The sequence below is a fragment of the Electrona antarctica genome (genome assembly GCF_951216825.1).
Source record: "Electrona antarctica genome assembly, contig: scaffold_71, whole genome shotgun sequence".
Taxonomy (NCBI): Eukaryota; Metazoa; Chordata; class Actinopteri; order Myctophiformes; family Myctophidae; genus Electrona; species Electrona antarctica.
In genome coordinates this window covers 352,236-375,659 of record NW_027637292.1, presented here as the reverse complement: position 1 = coordinate 375,659, position 23,424 = coordinate 352,236, and the positions used below count along the sequence as shown (strand labels likewise).

The 23,424-nt window shown below is 41.9% G+C and overlaps 1 protein-coding gene across 1 annotated transcript in view; it reads right to left on the bottom strand.

Annotated features, from left to right (window-relative positions):
* Window positions 1–23,424, bottom strand: part of LOC306919017 (uncharacterized protein) — a 193,311-nt gene that overhangs the window by 157,852 nt on the left and 12,035 nt on the right. The window contains exons 3-10 of the mRNA XM_079531859.1: window positions 21,375–21,451; window positions 20,757–21,169; window positions 18,090–18,523; window positions 16,712–16,891; window positions 16,126–16,154; window positions 14,925–15,014; window positions 14,553–14,662; window positions 12,655–12,805 (exon numbers count right to left, since the gene is read on the bottom strand). Coding sequence (XP_079387985.1) covers window positions 12,655–12,805; window positions 14,553–14,662; window positions 14,925–15,014; window positions 16,126–16,154; window positions 16,712–16,891; window positions 18,090–18,523; window positions 20,757–21,169; window positions 21,375–21,451 — 1,484 coding nt within the window. The remainder of the gene's footprint in view (window positions 1–12,654; window positions 12,806–14,552; window positions 14,663–14,924; window positions 15,015–16,125; window positions 16,155–16,711; window positions 16,892–18,089; window positions 18,524–20,756; window positions 21,170–21,374; window positions 21,452–23,424) is intronic.

The following is a 23,424-nucleotide window of genomic DNA, read 5'->3' as shown; positions in this document are numbered from 1 at the left end:
CTGACCGTGGTATTACTGTGTTAAAACTACTAGTAACTGGTGTACTGACCATGGTATTACTGTGTTAAAACTACTAGTAACTGGTGTACTGACCGTGGTATTACTGTGTTAAAACTACTAGTAACTGGTGTACTGACCATGGTATTACTGTGTTAAAACTACTAGTAACTGGTGTACTGACCGTGGTATTACTGTGTTAAAACTACTAGTAACTGGTGTACTGACCATGGTATTACTGTGTTAAAACTACTAGTAACTGGTGTACTGACCATGGTATTACTGTGTTAAAACTACTAGTAACTGGTGTACTGACCGTGGTATTACTGTGTTAAAACTACTAGTAACTGGTGTACTGACCGTGGTATTACTGTGTTAAAACTACTAGTAACTGGTGTACTGACCATGGTATTACTGTGTTACTTAAAACTACTAGTAACTGGTGTACTGACCATGGTATTACTGTGTTAAAACTACTAGTAACTGGTGTACTGACCATGGTGTTACTGTGTTAAAACTACTAGTAACTGGTGTACTGACCGTGGTATTACTGTGTTAAAACTACTAGTAACTGGTGTACTGACCGTGGTATTACTGTGTTAAAACTACTAGTAACTGGTGTACTGACCGTGGTATTACTGTGTTAAAACTACTAGTAACTGGTGTACTGACCATGGTATTACTGTGTTAAAACTACTAGTAACTGGTGTACTGACCGTGGTATTACTGTGTTAAAACTACTAGTAACTGGTGTACTGACCGTGGTATTACTGTGTTAAAACTACTAGTAACTGGTGTACTGACCGTGGTATTACTGTGTTAAAACTACTAGTAACTGGTGTACTGACCGTGGTATTACTGTGTTAAAACTACTAGTAACTGGTGTACTGACCGTGGTATTACTGTGTTAAAACTACTAGTAACTGGTGTACTGACCGTGGTATTACTGTGTTAAAACTACTAGTAACTGGTGTACTGACCATGGTATTACTGTGTTAAAACTACTAGTAACTGGTGTACTGACCGTGGTATTACTGTGTTAAAACTACTAGTAACTGGTGTACTGACCATGGTATTACTGTGTTAAAACTACTAGTAACTGGTGTACTGACCATGGTATTACTGTGTTAAAACTACTAGTAACTGGTGTACTGACCGTGGTATTACTGTGTTAAAACTACTAGTAACTGGTGTACTGACCGTGGTATTACTGTGTTAAAACTACTAGTAACTGGTGTACTGACCATGGTATTACTGTGTTAAAACTACTAGTAACTGGTGTACTGACCATGGTATTACTGTGTTAAAACTACTAGTAACTGGTGTACTGACCATGGTATTACTGTGTTAAAACTACTAGTAACTGGTGTACTGACCGTGGTATTACTGTGTTAAAACTACTAGTAACTGGTGTACTGACCGTGGTATTACTGTGTTAAAACTACTAGTAACTGGTGTACTGACCATGGTATTACTGTGTTACTTAAAACTACTAGTAACTGGTGTACTGACCATGGTATTACTGTGTTAAAACTACTAGTAACTGGTGTACTGACCATGGTGTTACTGTGTTAAAACTACTAGTAACTGGTGTACTGACCATGGTATTACTGTGTTAAAACTACTAGTAACTGGTGTACTGACCGTGGTATTACTGTGTTAAAACTACTAGTAACTGGTGTACTGACCGTGGTATTACTGTGTTAAAACTACTAGTAACTGGTGTACTGACCATGGTATTACTGTGTTAAAACTACTAGTAACTGGTGTACTGACCATGGTATTACTGTGTTAAAACTACTAGTAACTGGTGTACTGACCATGGTATTACTGTGTTAAAACTACTAGTAACTGGTGTACTGACCATGGTATTACTGTGTTAAAACTACTAGTAACTGGTGTACTGACCGTGGTATTACTGTGTTAAAACTACTAGTAAATGGTGTACTGACCATGGTATTACTGTGTTAAAACTACTAGTAACTGGTGTACTGACCATGGTATTACTGTGTTAAAACTACTAGTAACTGGTGTACTGACCGTGGTATTACTGTGTTAAAACTACTAGTAACTGGTGTACTGACCGTGGTATTACTGTGTTAAAACTACTAGTAACTGGTGTACTGACCATGGTATTACTGTGTTAAAACTACTAGTAACTGGTGTACTGACCATGGTATTACTGTGTTAAAACTACTAGTAACTGGTGTACTGACCGTGGTATCACTGTGTTAAAACTACTAGTAACTGGTGTACTGACCATGGTATTACTGTGTTAAAACTGCTAGTAACTGGTGTACTGACCGTGGTATTACTGTGTTAAAACTACTAGTAACTGGTGTACTGACCGTGGTATTACTGTGTTAAAACTACTAGTAACTGGTGTACTGACCGTGGTATTACTGTGTTAAAACTACTAGTAACTGGTGTACTGACCGTGGTATTACTGTGTTAAAACTACTAGTAACTGGTGTACTGACCGTGGTATTACTGTGTTAAAACTACTAGTAACTGGTGTACTGACCGTGGTATTACTGTGTTAAAACTACTAGTAACTGGTGTACTGACCGTGGTATTACTGTGTTAAAACTACTAGTAACTGGTGTACTGACCGTGGTGTTACTGTGTTAAAACTACTAGTAACTGGTGTACTGACCGTGGTATTACTGTGTTAAAACTACTAGTAACTGGTGTACTGACCGTGGTATTACTGTGTTAAAACTACTAGTAACTGGTGTACTGACCGTGGTATTACTGTGTTAAAACTACTAGTAACTGGTGTACTGACCATGGTATTACTGTGTTAAAACTACTAGTAACTGGTGTACTGACCGTGGTATTACTGTGTTAAAACTACTAGTAACTGGTGTACTGACCGTGGTATTACTGTGTTAAAACTACTAGTAACTGGTGTACTGACCATGGTATTACTGTGTTAAAACTACTAGTAACTGGTGTACTGACCATGGTATTACTGTGTTAAAACTACTAGTAACTGGTGTACTGACCATGGTATTACTGTGTTACTTAAAACTACTAGTAACTGGTGTACTGACCGTGGTATTACTGTGTTAAAACTACTAGTAACTGGTGTACTGACCATGGTATTACTGTGTTAAAACTACTAGTAACTGGTGTACTGACCATGGTATTACTGTGTTAAAACTACTAGTAACTGGTGTACTGACCGTGGTATTACTGTGTTAAAACTACTAGTAACTGGTGTACTGACCGTGGTATTACTGTGTTAAAACTACTAGTAACTGGTGTACTGACCGTGGTATTACTGTGTTAAAACTACTAGTAACTGGTGTACTGACCGTGGTATTACTGTGTTAAAACTACTAGTAACTGGTGTACTGACCGTGGTATTACTGTGTTAAAACTACTAGTAACTGGTGTACTGACCATGGTATTACTGTGTTAAAACTACTAGTAACTGGTGTACTGACCATGGTATTACTGTGTTAAAACTACTAGTAACTGGTGTACTGACCGTGGTATTACTGTGTTAAAACTACTAGTAACTGGTGTACTGACCGTGGTATTACTGTGTTAAAACTACTAGTAACTGGTGTACTGACCATGGTATTACTGTGTTAAAACTACTAGTAACTGGTGTACTGACCATGGTATTACTGTGTTAAAACTACTAGTAACTGGTGTACTGACCATGGTATTACTGTGTTACTTAAAACTACTAGTAACTGGTGTACTGACCGTGGTATTACTGTGTTAAAACTACTAGTAACTGGTGTACTGACCATGGTATTACTGTGTTAAAACTACTAGTAACTGGTGTACTGACCATGGTATTACTGTGTTAAAACTACTAGTAACTGGTGTACTGACCGTGGTATTACTGTGTTAAAACTACTAGTAACTGGTGTACTGACCATGGTATTACTGTGTTAAAACTACTAGTAACTGGTGTACTGACCATGGTATTACTGTGTTAAAACTACTAGTAACTGGTGTACTGACCGTGGTATTACTGTGTTAAAACTACTAGTAACTGGTGTACTGACCATGGTATTACTGTGTTAAAACTACTAGTAACTGGTGTACTGACCGTGGTATTACTGTGTTAAAACTACTAGTAACTGGTGTACTGACCATGGTATTACTGTGTTAAAACTACTAGTAACTGGTGTACTGACCGTGGTAGTACTGTGTTAAAACTACTAGTAACTGGTGTACTGACCGTGGTATTACTGTGTTAAAACAACTAGTAACTGGTGTACTGACCATGGTATTACTGTGTTAAAACTACTAGTAACTGGTGTACTGACCGTGGTATTACTGTTGTGGGAAATATGAACTCAAATCTATATAGTATATTGTTCCATGCTAGTCTGTCTGGTCGTGTCTGTGAGCAACACCTTGGCCTGAAAGCCTGTCTTAATCCAATCAACCCTTTGATCAAGCTGTATGTAAAAGACCATGTCACACCTCCTGTCTCAGGAGGGGGGCGACAGCCAAGACAGTCAGGGCGTCTGTATTGTACCTTTGTGAAGGTGTGGACCTGCTTCTGGGGTATAAGAGAGGACCTACGGAGAAGCTGGGGAGGCTAGTGGGATGGAGACGACGAGAGAGAGATGTACTGAGAGAGAAAGTTGGAGTGATGCAGGCTAAGCCTGCTAGACTAGTAGATGTTGTTTGCTTGTTGCTGTTCTTCTGAATAAACTTCTAAGATATACATTCACCCGGATGGACATATATTATTTCCATAACAATTTGGCACCCCAGGTGGGACTGGATTACTCTGCTGGAGCGGATAACTCCATTCAAATGAACCTCAGGACTAACAAATCTTTCTGACGATTTTTGGAGGAACAGTTCGAGAAGATGGAAGACAAATCAAGCAAAAGGGAGACTAACCATACTACGGTGACACAACCACAAGGACTGAAATAAAGACATGAAGGTGAAGTAGATGTTTTTGCAACCATACTTAGGAGGACAATGGGAGGCAAGTTGAGTTATAAGAGAGAGGGACAGTTTGAAGAGGAACAAAGGACAAGGAAACAGATTGAAGCCACGGTACTTTCTCTACAGGAAAAGCTGAGTAGAACCCTGGGGAAGCTTGTCACAGCCCTACAAAAGTTAGACAACCACACAATTGCGAGAACCGTTAGTTGTGATGGCTCCAGACTGGAAGACGGAGATGTACACACTGCCAACCCTTGTGCACATGATAAACTTATGAGCTGGAGGGAAATAGAGCTGGAAGAGTTCTCTCATCAAACCAACCCCCCACACAAGATCAATACACACAGCCAAGCTGGGCCACATCAGACATTTCCACTAATGTCGTATCCTGCAAATCCACACCCACAACCTCCTGCTGAAGCTGCAGAGGAAATCTGTGATGCTGACTCTGAAACAGTGCAGGTCCGACACAACTGGACCCAAGAAGTAAGGGAAATTGTGAAGGATCTCCCATGTCCGACCGAAAATGTGGAACGCTGGTGTACATCCGTGTTGGATTTAATATTAATGTATCAGCCATCCGCAACAGAGTTGGAAACAGTGTTTCGCAAAGTTTTCAAACTGAAATGGCCACACCTGAAAGGCGATTTTGATGTAAATGGACCAAGGAAGGAAATTGTCACAGGACAGTTACAAAATGCACATAGCCTTTTTTCGAGGATAAGGGAGGCCTACCCAGTCCGTACAGATTGGAATAAAATCCATTCCATTAAGCAGAAACATAATGAAAGCTGTGACATCTACAGAACGAGGATGGAGCAGTGTTTCAACAGACATGCTGGCCTGACCTATGATAATGCAGCATACAACCACCTATTAAAGAATGTTTTGGTACATGGATTGTTGCCATCCATTCATGACGGAGTCATGACATCATGCATAGGCTGGGAGAGTACGGAGTTGGACCTGGTCTGGTCACATGCGGAACATGCAGAAAGGTTGGCAATCACACAGGAAGACACTCGGAAGAAGAAGCTGGAAACAGCACGACTGATGTATTATGAGGGGCACGCTATGACAACACCACAGATGCTCTACAAGGAACCGATTCCACAAAAGCAGGTTCCAGCACGACAGACGCATTTCCAGCAACAACAGTGCAGGAATCACGGAAGGCAAGATGGATGGCGATTTCATCAAAGGCAGAAGCAAGACCGAGAGAGAAGACGGTGGAAACTTTGCTACAACTGTGGTAGTGGGGATCATATCCGTCACAACTGCCCACACGAGCAGTCAGGAGATTAACCCATGGGAGGTAAATGCCAACAGCTTTGTTGTTTTCCATTCTAATGCAACAACAATACCAGACCAGTACATTTGAACCTGTCTAGCGCCCTCACTTCTAGCAAGTTTGATGACAAGTGACTTTATTCAAAATGTCCAGAAATGGTAGCCCTGCTGCATTTGTTTAGTAAGGGTCAGGGGACAATGAGATCCTGCTGAATCAACCTCCCGTTTTTCCAACCAGTAACGTACTTCTGTCACTAAAGTTATTTAGCTGGACTCTGAGACGAAACATTTATTTTTTGCCAATGTGCAAGAACACTTTGACTCAACCTCAGAAAGGATGTGTGTGCCACGGATTCAAGCCTTTATTAAGCAATATCAAAATCTTTCTTGTGAAGCTAAAACATAAAAAATATTTGTGTAGGCATTTATCAAGCAGCATTTTTTCCCCTACAAAACAAAAGCAAAAACTGGCACCTTGAGGGGGGTCTCACCTGTGGCTATGTGGTCTTTTGACCAGGCTGTATTTCAAAGGACTGGGCTTAAACCTGTAGTGTAGGGTAAGTAAGCTATAGAGATTCAAATCAGACCATTGTCACTCCACCAAAACCGTTTGCGGTTGGGATCCATGTGACACCCATTTTATGTCATAGTAGGGTGAAGGAATTATTACTACAAAGTGAAAACCCAGTTACATTGTCCCAGTCCCAGTTTTCAAATGTAGGTACTAGTTAATAGTAAGCAATGTAAAAATACCAAGATTTTATCCTGCTGGATCAGTGTTTTTCAAACTTACCAGTGAGTTAAAATCTCAATATATGATCTGCTATTTTTGCTATGTTGGAAATGGACTCTCACTCACAGACACTTGTGTATGTAAGTGAGAGTGGGGGGAACAGAGAATAAAATGAAATTGAAATTGTAAGGTAGATAATAAATAATTTGTGTTTCACATGAGTGGATTTTCTGGACCATGTTGAATGAACAAACTGCAGATGTTCATTTATCATGTCCAGAACCTTTTCTTGTGCACATACTGTAGGTTTTTGACGTTTTGTTAGAACCTTTTCTTGTGCACATATACTGTAGGTTTTTGACGTTTTGAAGGGAATTGATTTTATTTAGCATTTTTGAATATTTAATAGAGTAGCCTATTGGATGATTGTTATGTTAAGTGATACTGACTTGACTTTTTAAGGCATTTAAGTTTGAGTGGTGTTGATTTGATCGTTTTGGTTGACACTAGAACCTTTTCTTGTGCACATATACTGTAGGCTTTTGACGTTTTGAAGGGAATTGATTTTATTTAGCATTTTTGAATATTTAATAGAGTAGCCTATTGGATGATTGTTATGTTAAGTGATACTGACTTGACTTTTTAAGGCATTTAAGTTTGATTTGATCGTTTTGGTTGACGTATCTTTATATTATATGAACTTATGAATTGATTTATGTCTCTATTATTTATGTCAAAGGATCCATGTTTTATGAATATACAGTATATGGCCATTGTATAGTTAGAAATGAGAATATATGATGAGGTAACTTGGAGTCGCAGTACAAGGACAATGTGTTTAATGCATAGACATGGGAAATGGCTGCTTTTAAAAATTATAACCTATAGAGGTGTGAGGAATTGTGGACTTTTGCAGCCTGGCTTGGTTAAATTATTAGACATCTAATAGAGGTGTATGGAATTGTGGACTTTCAAGCCGTTTCAGTGTCTGTTATTTTTGTGATTAGTTATATATGGGATATTCCAATACAAAAATAAACCTGCGGGGATGCCTATCATATATGTTCTACTTGGTCAGACGCTAATGTTGTATGTATTCACATGGGTGATAAAATGTAAGGGTACATTTAATAGAGTAATTATGTTTTTCAGGGGAATCTTTCCATAACTGTATTGTGAGATTAAGAATGAATGAATTAATGTTGCATTTATTTATCTTTGTGCTTCTTATCGCAAATTGTTGGACTGTTGTATTATTATTATGACATGCATTGATTTCAGGGTTTTTGACAGTCAAATATGTGGCCAGTATTTGATATTTTCCCTTTAGAAAATGAATGTTAATTTATCTTTTATTTTGTCCATATTCAATTATGTATTCTCGTGAACTCTGTATCATATTTTCATACTGTGGAAAGACACTATATATGTTTAAATTTTGATTTTAGGCATGCATTTGTTTGTATGTAATCTTAATGCCTGTATATGTAACTTGTTTTATTTCATATTTCTGTAATGTCGACAAATTGTCAAAATATATTTCTATATCGACAAGATTGTCGAAATGGGGGAATGTTGTGGGAAATATGAACTCAAATCTATATAGTATATTGTTCCATGCTAGTCTGTCTGGTCGTGTCTGTGAGCAACACCTTGGCCTGAAAGCCTGTCTTAATCCAATCAACCCTTTGATCAAGCTGTATGTAAAAGACCATGTCACACCTCCTGTCTCAGGAGGGGGGCGACAGCCAAGACAGTCAGGGCGTCTGTATTGTACCTTTGTGAAGGTGTGGACCTGCTTCTGGGGTATAAGAGAGGACCTACGGAGAAGCTGGGGAGGCTAGTGGGATGGAGACGACGAGAGAGAGATGTACTGAGAGAGAAAGTTGGAGTGATGCAGGCTAAGCCTGCTAGACTAGTAGATGTTGTTTGCTTGTTGCTGTTCTTCTGAATAAACTTCTAAGATATACATTCACCCGGATGGACATATATTATTTCCATAACAACTGACCGTGGTATTACTGTGTTAAAACAACTAGTAACTGGTGTACTGACCATGGTATTACTGTGTTAAAACTACTAGTAACTGGTGTACTGACCGTGGTATTACTGTGTTAAAACTACTAGTAACTGGTGTACTGACCGTGGTATTACTGTGTTAAAACTACTAGTAACTGGTGTACTGACCATGGTATTACTGTGTTAAAACTACTAGTAACTGGTGTACTGACCGTGGTATTACTGTGTTAAAACTACTAGTAACTGGTGTACTGGCCGTGGTATTACTGTGTTAAAACAACTAGTAACTGGTGTACTGACCGTGGTATTACTGTGTTAAAACTACTAGTAACTGGTGTACTGACCGTGGTATTACTGTGTTAAAACTACTAGTAACTGGTGTACTGACCGTGGTATTACTGTGTTAAAACTACTAGTAACTGGTGTACTGACCGTGGTATTACTGTGTTAAAACTACTAGTAACTGGTGTACTGACCATGGTATTACTGTGTTAAAACTACTAGTAACTGGTGTACTGACCGTGGTATTACTGTGTTAAAACTACTAGTAACTGGTGTACTGACCATGGTATTACTGTGTTAAAACTACTAGTAACTGGTGTACTGACCATGGTATTACTGTGTTAAAACTACTAGTAACTGGTGTACTGACCGTGGTATTACTGTGTTAAAACTACTAGTAACTGGTGTACTGACCGTGGTATTACTGTGTTAAAACAACTAGTAACTGGTGTACTGACCATGGTATTACTGTGTTAAAACTACTAGTAACTGGTGTACTGACCGTGGTATTACTGTGTTAAAACTACTAGTAACTGGTGTACTGACCGTGGTATTACTGTGTTAAAACTACTAGTAACTGGTGTACTGACCGTGGTATTACTGTGTTAAAACTACTAGTAACTGGTGTACTGACCGTGGTATTACTGTGTTAAAACTACTAGTAACTGGTGTACTGACCGTGGTATTACTGTGTTAAAACTACTAGTAACTGGTGTACTGACCATGGTATTACTGTGTTAAAACTACTAGTAACTGGTGTACTGACCGTGGTATTACTGTGTTAAAACTACTAGTAACTGGTGTACTGACCATGGTATTACTGCTTAACAGACCTTGTCAAGAGGAAGGTGGGAGACATGAGACTGAACAATACAAATAAACTTACGGCTTACTTATCAAAGCAAACCTGGGCTTCCATACCAGCTCAACAGTGCCACTGGCAGATGGGCGACATTTCTCGATTAAAAAAAATAACATTTTAGTGGTCTCGTAAAATATTCTAGGATTTTCTTTTTCATGAGCTGCATAATCATCAAGATTAAAACTTAAAAAAGGTTTTAAATACTTCACTTTATGAGCAATGAATTGAGAATAAATTAAAGTTTCACTTTTTGAATTATATTACGGAAGAAAATATAAAACTTTTACACAATATTCTAATTGTTTTGAGAAGGAGCTGTATATACGTGTGCAGGGCTCCAGCGTGCGACCTATTAGGTCGCATATGCGACTTAATTTATTAAGGGTGATACTTAAAATTGAATGAGGTCGTACAGGTGCGACTTGCTGGAAGGATGAGTGGAGGAAAAAATAACATCCCGCAGTGCTTGCCCGTTCCATTGATTGAAAACATTGGACGTTCGCCTGACGCCCAGTGTTCAAAGAACGATCGTTCACGAAAACCCACAAATAAGCCCTTCAGACTTGGATGGTCAGAGCGGCGCGATTACATACAAAGTCAATTCAAAGACGAGAATTGCGCAAACGGGCGCGGCGCGACCTGCCGCGGTACAAACTGGACGAACCGAGGCGAATATATATTCAGGTCTGAACGCAGCTTATCCGACACAAATTAACTAATCTTTCTCAGCTGTACAATTTCACTGGAGCGCGCAGCACGCATATCTAACTGCATGATGATCAGTCATGATCTACACAGACAGCCGACTCCCGACCCAAACACTGAGTGAAACTTAGTAAACGTGTTGTTTGATTAAACATGTGCCACGAAAAATTGCTTCCAAAGCTTGTTATGTTTGCATCGAGGAGGTAGCCTATGTGTCCATACCACACGTCCATACATGCTGATCGGCCAACAAAATACATTAATCTCCCTCCCAGTGAGTGAAGAGCACTGATGCCTGATTTATTCTTCGTGTTCCGTGCTGAAAATAGCTGATCTACAAGCTCACAACGCGTCGCGGACGCGACACGTTGTGAGCTTGTAGATCAGCTATTTTCAGCACGCGGAGATATGCAGGCTCTGAGAGCATTCAGAATCTTTTGCCTTCACAATAAAAGCATGCAGCTTTCACAAGTTGGCCCATAAAGACAAGGAAAAGGATTAAGAATTTGGTGGCATTTCACATTGCAAAAGATTTTTTCCAAAATGTAGAAATATTATAATAAGGAATTAATTTGGATAATGGTAATGGAGATATTGTACAAATTGTCACTTTATTAATCCAAAGGGTTTGGACTGCATTTAATTTTCAACACAAAACCTTAAACTGACTTTCTGTGTGTGGAATATAAATATTGCCTTTATTGACTTAGTGACTTTGGGTTGGGTTGAAACCATCTACAGTGTTTTGAAGTATAACCAGGTAGGTTGCTGTTTTTTACACAGTGACCTTTGTAGGGGGTTTTATGATTCAAACCTTTAATGGTGGAAACCACTACATAAATAAATGGCGCCCGATGTGGGGGCATGATAAGATCATGTATTAATACCACGCTATACAAAGAAAAAAATGGTGCTACCTAATTTGTGGTGGCGCTACCAAATGAAAAGGTAGGTGGCACCAGTGCTACCTGTGAAAAAGTTAGTCTGGAGCCCTGTACGTGTGTGTGTGTGTGTGTGTGTGTGTGTGTGTGTGTGTGTGTGTGTGTGTGTGTGTGTGTGTGTGTGTGTGTGTGTGTGTGTGTGTGTGCGTGCGCGTACCTGTGTGTGTGTGTGTGTGTGTGTGTGTGTGTGTGTGTGTCTGGTACAGTGTGTGTGTACGTGCGCGTACAGTGTGTGTGTGCGTGCGTGTACCTGTGTGTGTGTGTCTGGTACAGTGTGTGTGTGCGTGCGTGTACCTGTGTGTGTGTGTCTGGTACAGTGTGTGTGTGCGTGCGTGTACCTGTGTGTGTGTGTCTGGTACAGTGTGTGTGTGCGTGCGTGTACCTGTGTGTGTGTGTCTGGTACAGTGTGTGTGTGCGTGCGTGTTCTGTGTGTGTGTGTCTGGTACAGTGTGTGTGCGTGCGTGTACCTGTGTGTGTGTGTCTGGTACAGTGTGTGTGTGCGTGCGTGTACCTGTGTGTGTGTGTGTCTGGTACAGTGTGTGTGTGTCTGGTACAGTGTGTGTGTGCGTGCGTGTACCTGTGTGTGTGTGTCTGGTACAGTGTGTGTGTGCGTGCGTGTACCTGTGTGTGTGTGTGTGTCTGGTACAGTGTGCGTGTGTGCGTGCGTGTACCTGTGTGTGTGTGTGTCTGGTACAGTGTGTGTGTGCGTGCGTGTACCTGTGTGTGTGTGTCTGGTACAGTGTGTGTGTGCGTGCGTGTACCTGTGTGTGTGTGTCTGGTACAGTGTGTGTGTGCGTGCGTGTACCTGTGTGTGTGTGTCTGGTACAGTGTGTGTGTGCGTGCGTGTACCTGTGTGTGTGTGTCTGGTACAGTGTGTGTGTGCGTGCGTGTACCTGTGTGTGTGTGTCTGGTACAGTGTGTGAGCCTCTGGCTCCAGTCTTGGTGCGTTCCCGCGGCAACAGCGCAGGGGAAGTGATAGCTCCGCCCACAGTCCGTCTCCCGGCAACGCAGCGAAGCTCCCAGGCGACGGCAGAACACACACACCTGTGTGTGTGTGTGGGGGGGGGGGGGGGGGGGGGGGCAGAGAGACAGACACATAAGTGTTATTGGATAGTGCAACGGATCGTCTCCTCAGACTATGGGATGAAACTTCTTTAGCCTATACCCCTGCAGTGCCTCCCAGGCAATGGGAAGAGCAAGCAACATCCTCTCAGGCGATGGGGAATGGGGATATCTTTTTTATCACTTACACATAGTTTAGCTAAGTTTAGGTTTAGACATAGTTTTACTGGGGTTAAGTTTAGGTTTAGACATAGTTTTACTGGGGTTAAGTTTAGGTTTAGACATAGTTTTACTGGGGTTAAGTTTAGGTTTAGACATAGTTTTACTGAGGTTAAGTTTATGTTTAGACATAGTTTTACTGGGGTTAAGTTTAGTTTAGTTTAGTTTTACTGAGGTTAAGTTTAGGTTTAGACATAGTTTTACTGGGGTTAAGTTTACGTTTAGACATAGTTTTACTGGGGTTAAGGTTAGGTTTAGACATAGTTTTACTGGGGTTAAGGTTAGGTTTAGACATAGTTTTACTGGGGTTAAGTTTAGGTTTAGACATAGTTTTACTGAGGTTAAGTTTATGTTTAGACATAGTTTTACTGAGGTTAAGGTTAGGTTTAGACATAGTTTTACTGAGGTTAAGTTTATGTTTAGACATAGTTTTACTGAGGTTAAGTTTAGGTTTAGACATAGTTTTACTGAGGTTAAGTTTATGTTTAGACATAGTTTTACTGAGGTTAAGGTTAGGTTTAGACATAGTTTTACTGAGGTTAAGTTTAGGTTTAGACATAGTTTTACTGAGGTTAAGTTTAGGTTTAGACATAGTTTTACTGAGGTTAAGGTTAGGTTTAGACATAGTTTTACTGGGGTTAAGTTTAGGTTTAGACATAGTTTTACTGAGGTTAAGTTTAGGTTTAGACATAGTTTTACTGGGGTTAAGTTTAGGTTTAGACATAGTTTTACTGAGGTTAAGGTTAGGTTTAGACATAGTTTTACTGAGGTTAAGTTTAGGTTTAGACATAGTTTTACTGAGGTTAAGGTTAGGTTTAGACATAGTTTTACTGAGGTTAAGGTTAGGTTTAGACATAGTTTTACTGAGGTTAAGTTTAGGTTTAGACATAGTTTTACTGAGGTTAAGGTTAGGTTTAGACATAGTTTTACTGAGGTTAAGGTTAGGAATAAGGTTAGGTTTAGACGTAGTTTTGTGAAGTAAGTTTAGGAATACATTTATTTTTAGACACAGTTTTACTGAGGTTAAGGTTCAGCAAGTACTGGCCACTCACAGCTGAGGTTTTATCAGAGTACTGGCCACTCACAGCTGAGGTTTTATCAGAGTACTGGCCACTCACAGCTGAGGTTTTATCAGAGCCGTTGTGTGTACGAGCCAAATTTGGACACTTCCTGTCATGATAGGACCTAATATGGACACTTCCGGCCTGGGCCATGGCTCAGCGGTCCAGGCACCTTGGCTGGTAATCCAGTCTGGCAGTGTGCCGCGGGTTCGACTCCCGATCCCCGACGGCCTTTACTGCATGTCTTCCCCCCCCCCCCCCCCCCCCCGTCTCTCTCCCCATTTCCTGTCAGCCTACTGTCTGTCCCTCCATAAAATATATAAAATAAAAGGCGAAATCCACAAAAAAAAACACTTAATAAAAATAAAAAAAATATGGACACTTCCTGTCACCACATGAACTAATATGGACACTTCCTGTCACAGCATGACCTAATAAGGTAAACTGACCTGTGTGCTTCCTGAGTCGATGGCTTTGTCGACGTAGAGCAGTGATTGGCCCTCGCCCGGACACACCCCCTCTGACCAGGCTGCACACTGGAGATGAGCACAGCACTGACCTGCACGCGCGCGCACACACACACACACACACACACACACACACACACACACACACACACACACACACACACACACACACACACACACACACACACACACACACACACACACACACACACACACACACACACACACACACACACACACACACACACACACCAATAAACCAACCATCAAAAATAGCCCATATCATAAATTTGATCGGGATTTAACACATTGTGTGTGTGTTCTGTGCATGTATGCGTGTGTGTGACTGTGTACCTGTGGGGTCAAACAGTGATTTGACGTTGATATCGTGCGGCAACCCGATTGGACCGCGTTGCTCCAAGAACTCTGATAACTCCGCCCCCTCTGTTGACACACACACACACACACACACACACACACACACACACACACACACACACACACACACACACACACACACACACACACACACACACACACACACACACACACACACACACACACACACACACACACACACACACACACACACACACACACACACACGGCATCTAACTGTACTCTATTGCCGTTTTACATTTCTCTCCGATAAACTAATCAATCAATATTCATTGTGACAAATAACCTGCATTCACATTGCATTGACGGATGGGCATCGTTTCCAAATAACAAACTAACTTCATCCCTTCGCTAACCCTAACCCTAACCACAAAAAGAGATTGTCCAATGCCAGCCAATCCAAATAGTATAGCAACTGTTCATTTAAATAATGTCATGCACATGTGGCCTACTGCAGGCCTGGTTGACTAGATTTAGAAGACATGTGTCCAGTGCATAGCCTACTGCAGGCCTGGTAGACTAGATTTAGAAGACATGTGTCCAGTGCATAGCCTACTGCAGGCCTGGTAGACTAGATTTAGAAGACATGTGTCCAGTGCATAGCCTACTGCAGGCCTGGTTGACTAGATTTAGAAGACATGTGTCCAGTGCATAGCCTACTGCAGGCCTGGTTGACTAGATTTAGAAGACATGTGTCCAGTGCATAGCCTACTGCAGGCCTGGTAGACTAGATTTAGAAGACATGTGTCCAGTGCATAGCCTACTGCAGGCCTGGTAGACTAGATTTAGAAGACATGTGTCCAGTGCATAGCCTACTGCAGGTCTGGTAGACTAGATTTAGAAGACATGTGCCCAGTGCATAGCCTACTGCAGGTCTGGTAGACTAGATTTAGAAGACATGTGTCCAGTGCATAGCCTACTGCAGGCCTGGTAGACTAGATTTAGAAGACATGTGTCCAGTGCATAGCCTACTGCAGGCCTGGTCGACTAGATTTAGAAGACATGTGTCCAGTGCATAGCCTACTGCAGGCCTGGTCGACTAGATTTAGAAGACATGTGTCCAGTGCATAGCCTACTGCAGGCCTGGTTGACTAGATTTAGAAGAAGACATTTTGTAAAGCGCCATTTGCCCAATGACTTTTAGAACTCTACTCACCATCAGTGCTGCTGTCTGGACTACTGCACCTACACACAAACACCCCCACACCCACACCCACACACACACCACACACACACACACACACACACACACACACACACACACACACACACACACACACACACACACACACACACACACTTAATCAATGATCACTAAAATCAAGAAGATTTGACTGTTGATACAGTGTTAAAGAAAATCACACCCGTGTGAGTGAGGGGCGCTAATATATTAAAGTCTAACTCATGTTGATTAGGTGATGTAATGGTGATGTAAAACAAACGGTGACAACACAAACATTAAACACCATTAACAATAAAGAGACAATATGACGTAATGAGGCACATTATGACGTAAATGTTCCCTTCATTGTCAATGGCGTTTACAAAACAAACATTGAACTAAAGACAAACATTAAACCTGTATATAGGAGGGGCCCCTCAAAAAGAATACAAGACTGATTATTGAATCTGTGGGAAGATGTCTGGCTATGTGACTCTACTAACGAAGCGATGTCATACAGGAAGTGATGTCATACAGGAAGTGATGTCATACAGGAATTGACGTCAAACAGGGCCCTTACGTGGAAGCGGCCCGGTCGCCGTGGTAACGGTCGTCGTGGCGGTCGTCGTGGCGCTCGTCGGGGGGGAGGCGGCTCAGGACGTGGGCGGGGATGTAGCCGGGGGAGGGGCCAAACACCACCAGTGACCCCTGGCCCGCCGCGAGGTCATCGCCGCGGTTACAGAACGCACAGCGCTTCACCCTGAGGGGAAACGGACCAGGTTATTACAGCGTCAAGTATTACTTTTTAATAAGAACAATAATGCCATTTTCATTCATTTTACGCTCTCTAGAGTTACATTACTGTTAACGCATTCTGGGCGGGAACCCCTTTTGGTGTTTTAAAGCATTATGTTATGCTTTAGCTATTGAAAAATAGCAGATCTACAAGCTCGTAGCGCGCCACCTACAAGCTACGAGCTTGTAGGTCTGCTATTTTTGAAAAATCGAAGAACGACTGACATAGAAACATAGCTTTTTCAGAAAACTGTCAGGATGTAGAAGAACATTTTTTAGAATCTGATCTCAGGTCTAAATGGGTTAAACATCTGCATTACTTAGTGTACAATAGGAGTCTACACAATTATTTTGACCAACGTTTGCCTGTTATCTCTCCTAATGGTACCAACATCAAGGCTTCACTCACACCTACACAACAATGTTGCATGGAAGATGTAAGCTAGTTGCAAGTGTCATGGCCGTCCCCTCCCTAGATGCCTCCATTTCCCACAAGGCTTTGCGGGAAGTGGGCTGTGCGCTAGAGAGGAATGCGGAAACAAGAGACCCACGTTTCTCTGCGTGTAGTCTTTTTGTGGAGTTGTGCTCAATGTGCTGGTAGACTCAGGAGACTACAACGAAACTCCGCCCATTGAGATCAAAAACAGCTCTTCTCTCCTATTGGTTGGTGGTTAAACCCCACCCTCTGTGTTGTGTGGATATTGTGTGGATGTTGTGTGGATGTTGCGCCTACAAGCTGTTTTACGGCTTTCGGCTGTGTTTCGACTGTGTCTCTTCAAACCACGTGACTCCCATTGGAAATTAATTGCGAGCTTGCAACAGTCAACAAGTCTCATGCATCAGCTATACAACATTATGTTGTGTAGGTGTGAGTGAGGCCCAACACAGCATGGAATTGTGGACAACATCCATTGGTGCTCAAATGCAGAATAAATAGTGGGCCTTGATATGAAAAAGGTTGCTGGTCAAAGTTGAGTTGACCATCACATAAAGCTGTCTAGAGCATTGGATACAGTTGACCATCACATAAAGCTGTCTAGAGCATTGGATACAGTTGACCATCACATAAAGCTGTCTAGAGCATTGGATACAGTTGACCATCACATTGCATTTAATGTTGTCTTCAACGTTACAGCGTGTCATGTCTATGTATCTATGCTCACCGTCTCTTGGCATGCTGTCCGGGGGAGGGAGACAGGTGTCCGGGGCAGGGAGACAGGCCACCAGAGTCCTGGCAGGGAGACAGGCTGGGCTGGTACAGTGGGGACAGAGAGCCCTCGTCTTCACTGGGGGGACTGAAGCCCCCCAGTCTGTTTTCTGGGCTGGGACAGGGAGGGACACTAGGACCCAGTCTGTCCTCTGGGCTGGGACAGGGAGGGACACTAGGACCCAGTCTGTCTTCCAGACTGGGACAGGGAGGGACAGTAGGACCCAGTCTGTCTTCCAGACTGGGACAGTGAGGGACACTAGGAGTAGGACCCAGTCTGTCTTCCAGACTGGGACAGAGAGGGACGCTAGGATCCAGTCTGTCCTCTGGACTGGGACAGGGAGGGACACTAGGACCCAGTCTGTCTTCTGGACAGGGAGGACCAGGGCTCTGGAATGGAAAACAAAGAAAGGTTTAGTTATGCGTCACTCATACAAGATTATATGCCCTTTACAACATGCATATGAATATGAATCAGCTCATTAAGTAGATTATATGCCCTTTACAATATGCATCGTCTCATTAAGTAGATTATATGCCCTTTACAATATGAATCGGCTCACGTAGGCTTAATTTCTTTTCACGTGCAAACTTCTCTTCGACTGTGATATTAGATAATGGTCCATAGATTGTGTCTAGAACGTTTCACACAAGTTGCTCCAAAGTCCCGGTAGAAAGTTTCTCAAACTGCTCAAAAAGGCTGAAAATCTAAGGGCGGAGCTTACTGGTCAAAGTGACAGATGTGTTCCTTGTGAGTCGAGGCACAAGTTCCATTTTTTTTAATTTTCGTGTTTTCATGTCATGTGAAAGCAGAGAATCATAGCTTCAAAGCCTGTTCAAAGTTTGCATTTTCAAAGCGATTGCTATAGACCCTCTATCATACTGCTATAGACCCTCTATCAGACTGCTATAGACCCTCTATCATACTGCTATAGACCCTCTATCAGACTGCTATAGACCCTCTATCATACTGCTATAGACCCTCTATCAGACTGCTATAGACCCTCTATCATACTGCTATAGACCCTCTATCAGAACCTCTATCATACTGCTATAGACCCTCTATCAGACCCTCTATCATACTGCTATAGACCCTCTATCAGACCCTCTATCATACTGCTATAGACCCTCTATCATACTGCTATAGACCCTCTATCAGACTGCTATAGACCCTCTATCATACTGCTATATACCCTCTATCATACTGCTATAGACCCTCTATCATACTGCTATAGACCCTCTATCATACTGCTTTAGACCCTCTATCAGACCCTCTATCATACTGCTATAGACCCTCTATCATACTGCTATAGACCCTCTATCAGACCCTCTATCATACTGCTATAGACCCTCTATCATACTGCTATAGACCATCTATCAGACCCTCTATCAGACTGCTATAGACCCTCTATCATACTGCTATAGACCCTCTATCATACTGCTATAGACCCTCTATCATACTGCTATAGACCCTCTATCATACTGCTATAGACCCTCTATCAGACTGCTATAGACCCTCTATCAGACCCTCTATCAGACCCTCTATCATACTGCTATAGACCCTCTGTCATACTGCTATAGACCCTCTACCATACTGCTATAGACCCTCTACCATACTGCTATAGACCCTCTATCAGACCCTCTATCATACTGCTATAGACCCTCTATCATACTGCTATAGACCCTCTATCAGACTGCTATAGACCCTCTATCAGACCCTCTATCATACTGCTATAGACCCTCTATCAGACCCTCTATCAGACCCTCTATCATACCCTCTATCAGACTGCTATAGACCATCTATCAGACCCTCTATCAGACCCTCTATCAGACCCTCTATCAGACTGCTATAGACCCTCTATCATACTGCTATAGACCCTCTATCATACTGCTATAGACCCTCTATCAGACTGCTATAGACCCTCTATCAGACCCTCTATCAGACCCTCTATCAGACCCTCTATCATACTGCTATAGACCCTCTATCAGACCCTCTATCAGACTGCTATAGACCCTCTATCAGACCCTCTATCAGACCCTCTATCAGACCCTCTATCATACTGCAAAGATTCATACAAATGTGACGAGGAGGAGGAAGGACTAACTAAGGTAAGGGAGGAAGAATCATTTTCATAAAACGGAAAATATTAATGTTCCTTCATTCACAAACTTACTTTGTGTACATCACAGGACCGTATGTCACAATGTACACTATGATGTCACAATGTACTGAGTGATGTCACAATGTACACTATGATGTCACAATGTACTGAGTGATGTCACAATGTACACTATGTCACAATGTACTGAATGATGTCACAATGTACACTATGTCACAATGTACACTATGATGTCACAATGTACTGAGTGATGTCACAATGTACAGAGTGATGTCACAATGTACACTATGATGTCACAATGTACACTATGTCACAATGTACACTATGATGTCACAATGTACTGAGTGATGTCACAATGTACAGAGTGATGTCACAATGTACACTATGATGTCACAATGTACTGAGTGATGTCACAATGTACAGAGTGATGTCACAATGTACACTATGATGTCACAATGTACACTATGATGTCACAATGTACGGCGAAAGATCACGATTCTTACCGTCCGTTGGTTTTGCTCCGCGGGACTCGCTCTGCTCTCCGGCGCCTCCGCGGGCACCGGACCGGAACTGCACGACGTCACCTCCATGACGGGGCTGGGGGCGGGGCTAGGAACGCGACCAACCGCAGCAGGGCGTGGTGCCGTGGGGGCGGGGCTGGCTGTGTCCTCTGGCTCGGACACAGAGGGGGGGGACGGGGGACAGGCTCGGGTCCTGCTTCTGGACTTAGCTGGTTTGGGTTTAGCCGAGGGGGGGAGGAGGAGGAGGGGGGCTGGTGGTGATGGTGATGATGCCTGGACGACCTCTTGTTTGAGGTCGGGCTCAGAGGTCACGGGGTCAGGAGGGGTCACGGGGTCAGGGTCAGGGTTTGATTTCCTCCTGGAGGTCGAGCGAGGGCGACCGACTGGCCTCACCTCTGGAGGGAGAGAGAGAGAGAGAGAGAGACAGAGAGAGACAGACAGACAGAGACAGAGACAGAGACAGAGAGAGAGAGAGAGAGAGAGACAGAGAGAGTTGATTGACCGAAATCCACCCAAACTGTGGTTATCAGCGGCAACCACAGCTGAAACCGTGGTAGGAACCAAATAGACCCTGATCAGTTCTAAATAACACACACGTACCTGGTGTATTGGAGGTCTTGCTGCTTGGTGTGACCGACTCCGAAACATCACTCTGTGGTCTGCCTCGACCCCTCCCCCTACGCGCACACACGCAGAAACACACACACACGCACGCACACACACACACACACACACATTCAAGTTTCAGACACAATAATGCAAAGTGATGAAGTCCTTTTTAAGGAGACCTGAAGTACAGTTTGATGTTAACACATTCCGTCCGTAGGACGTCTCCAGACGTCCCAATAGACGCGTCCTAAAGACGTGTGAGGACGTCCTAGCGCATCCTCAATGATACGCGGCGGGATAAGAATTTTCTGAATTTTTCCCTTTTTTTATTTGTCAGTTCACCTCTCGGCTACCGTATGCTCCGCTCTGTCCCCATGTTAGCTTATCATTGAGTTAGCCGTTAGCGCGCCGGAAAGAATGACTCGTCTCTCCTAATCCAGGGCGCTTTCCGTGGTGTTGAACGGATCGATATACTGGCGCTTCATTTCTGCTCCTCATCCGTCTCTCCCGCAAAATATGAACGCTTTTTGGATCATATATCGTATAAACTAAAACGATCGCAATGTAAGCCAGCTATGTAAAGTGAACTTTTTTTAGTAGATTGTTTCCGGGTCATGGCTTTCCGAGTAAAAGCGGCCAGGCTGTTCCGGCACCCCAGAGCTCCTATTTTTAAGGACTTAGGGCACTGATTGTGTTTAGGGTGGGGGGGGGGGGGGGGGGAGTTCATCCTTCTGCTTGACTCTCTGATATCAGTGCCTTGGGGGGAACCTTTCCATTTGTACTCAAGAGTTAAATTAACATTGATTTTACAATATGAATCGGTGGTCCCAGAGATATAAATGTTGGATTACATGGGGGACCAAACCGCAGGGGACCTTTGGTTGAAAATCACTGCTAGAGCCATACAGATCTCCTCTTATTGGGGGTCCTTCACTACACTTTATAAACAAGACCAAATAAACAACTACACTTTATAAACAAGACCAAATAAACAACTACACTTTATAAACAAGACCAAATAAACAACTACACTTTATAAACAAGACCAAATAAACAACTACACTTTATAAACAAGACCAAATAAACAACTACACTTTAGAAACAAGTCCAAATAAACAACTACATTTTAGAAACAAGACCAAATAAACAACTACACTTTAGAAACAAGACCAAATAAACAACTACACTTTAGAAACAAGACCAAATAAACAACTACACTTTAGAAACAAGACCAAATAAACAACTACACTTTAGAAACAAGACCAAATAAACAACTACACTTTAGAAACAAGACCAAATAAACAACTACACTTTAGAAACAAGCCCAAATAAACAACTACACTTTAGAAAATAAGCCCAAATAAACAACTACACTTTAGAAACAAGACCAAATAAACAACTACACTTTAGAAACAAGACCAAATAAACTACACTTTAGAAACAAGACCAAATAAACAACTACACTTTAGAAACAAGACCAAATAAACAACTACACTTTAGAAACAAGTCCAAACAAATAAACTACACTTTAGAAACAAGACCAAATAAACAACTACACTTTAGAAACAAGACCAAATAAACAACTACACTTTAGAAACAAGACCAAATAAACAACTACACTTTAGAAACAAGACCAAATAAACATACACTTTAGAAACAAGACCAAATAAACAACTAAACTTTAGAAACAAGACCAAATAAACAACTACACTTTATAAACAAGACCAAATAAACAACTACACTTTAGAAACAAGCCCAAATAAACAACTACACTTTAGAAACAAGACCAAATAAACAACTACACTTTAGAAACAAGACCAAAAAACCACTACACTTTAGAAACAAGACCAAATAAACAACTACACTTTAGAAACAAGACCAAATAAACAACTACACTTTAGAAACAAGACCAAATAAACAACTACACTTTAGAAACAAGACCAAATAAACAACTACACTTTAGAAACAAGCCCAAATAAACAACTACACTTTAGAATCAAGCCCAAATAAACAACTACACTTTAGAAACAAGACCAAATAA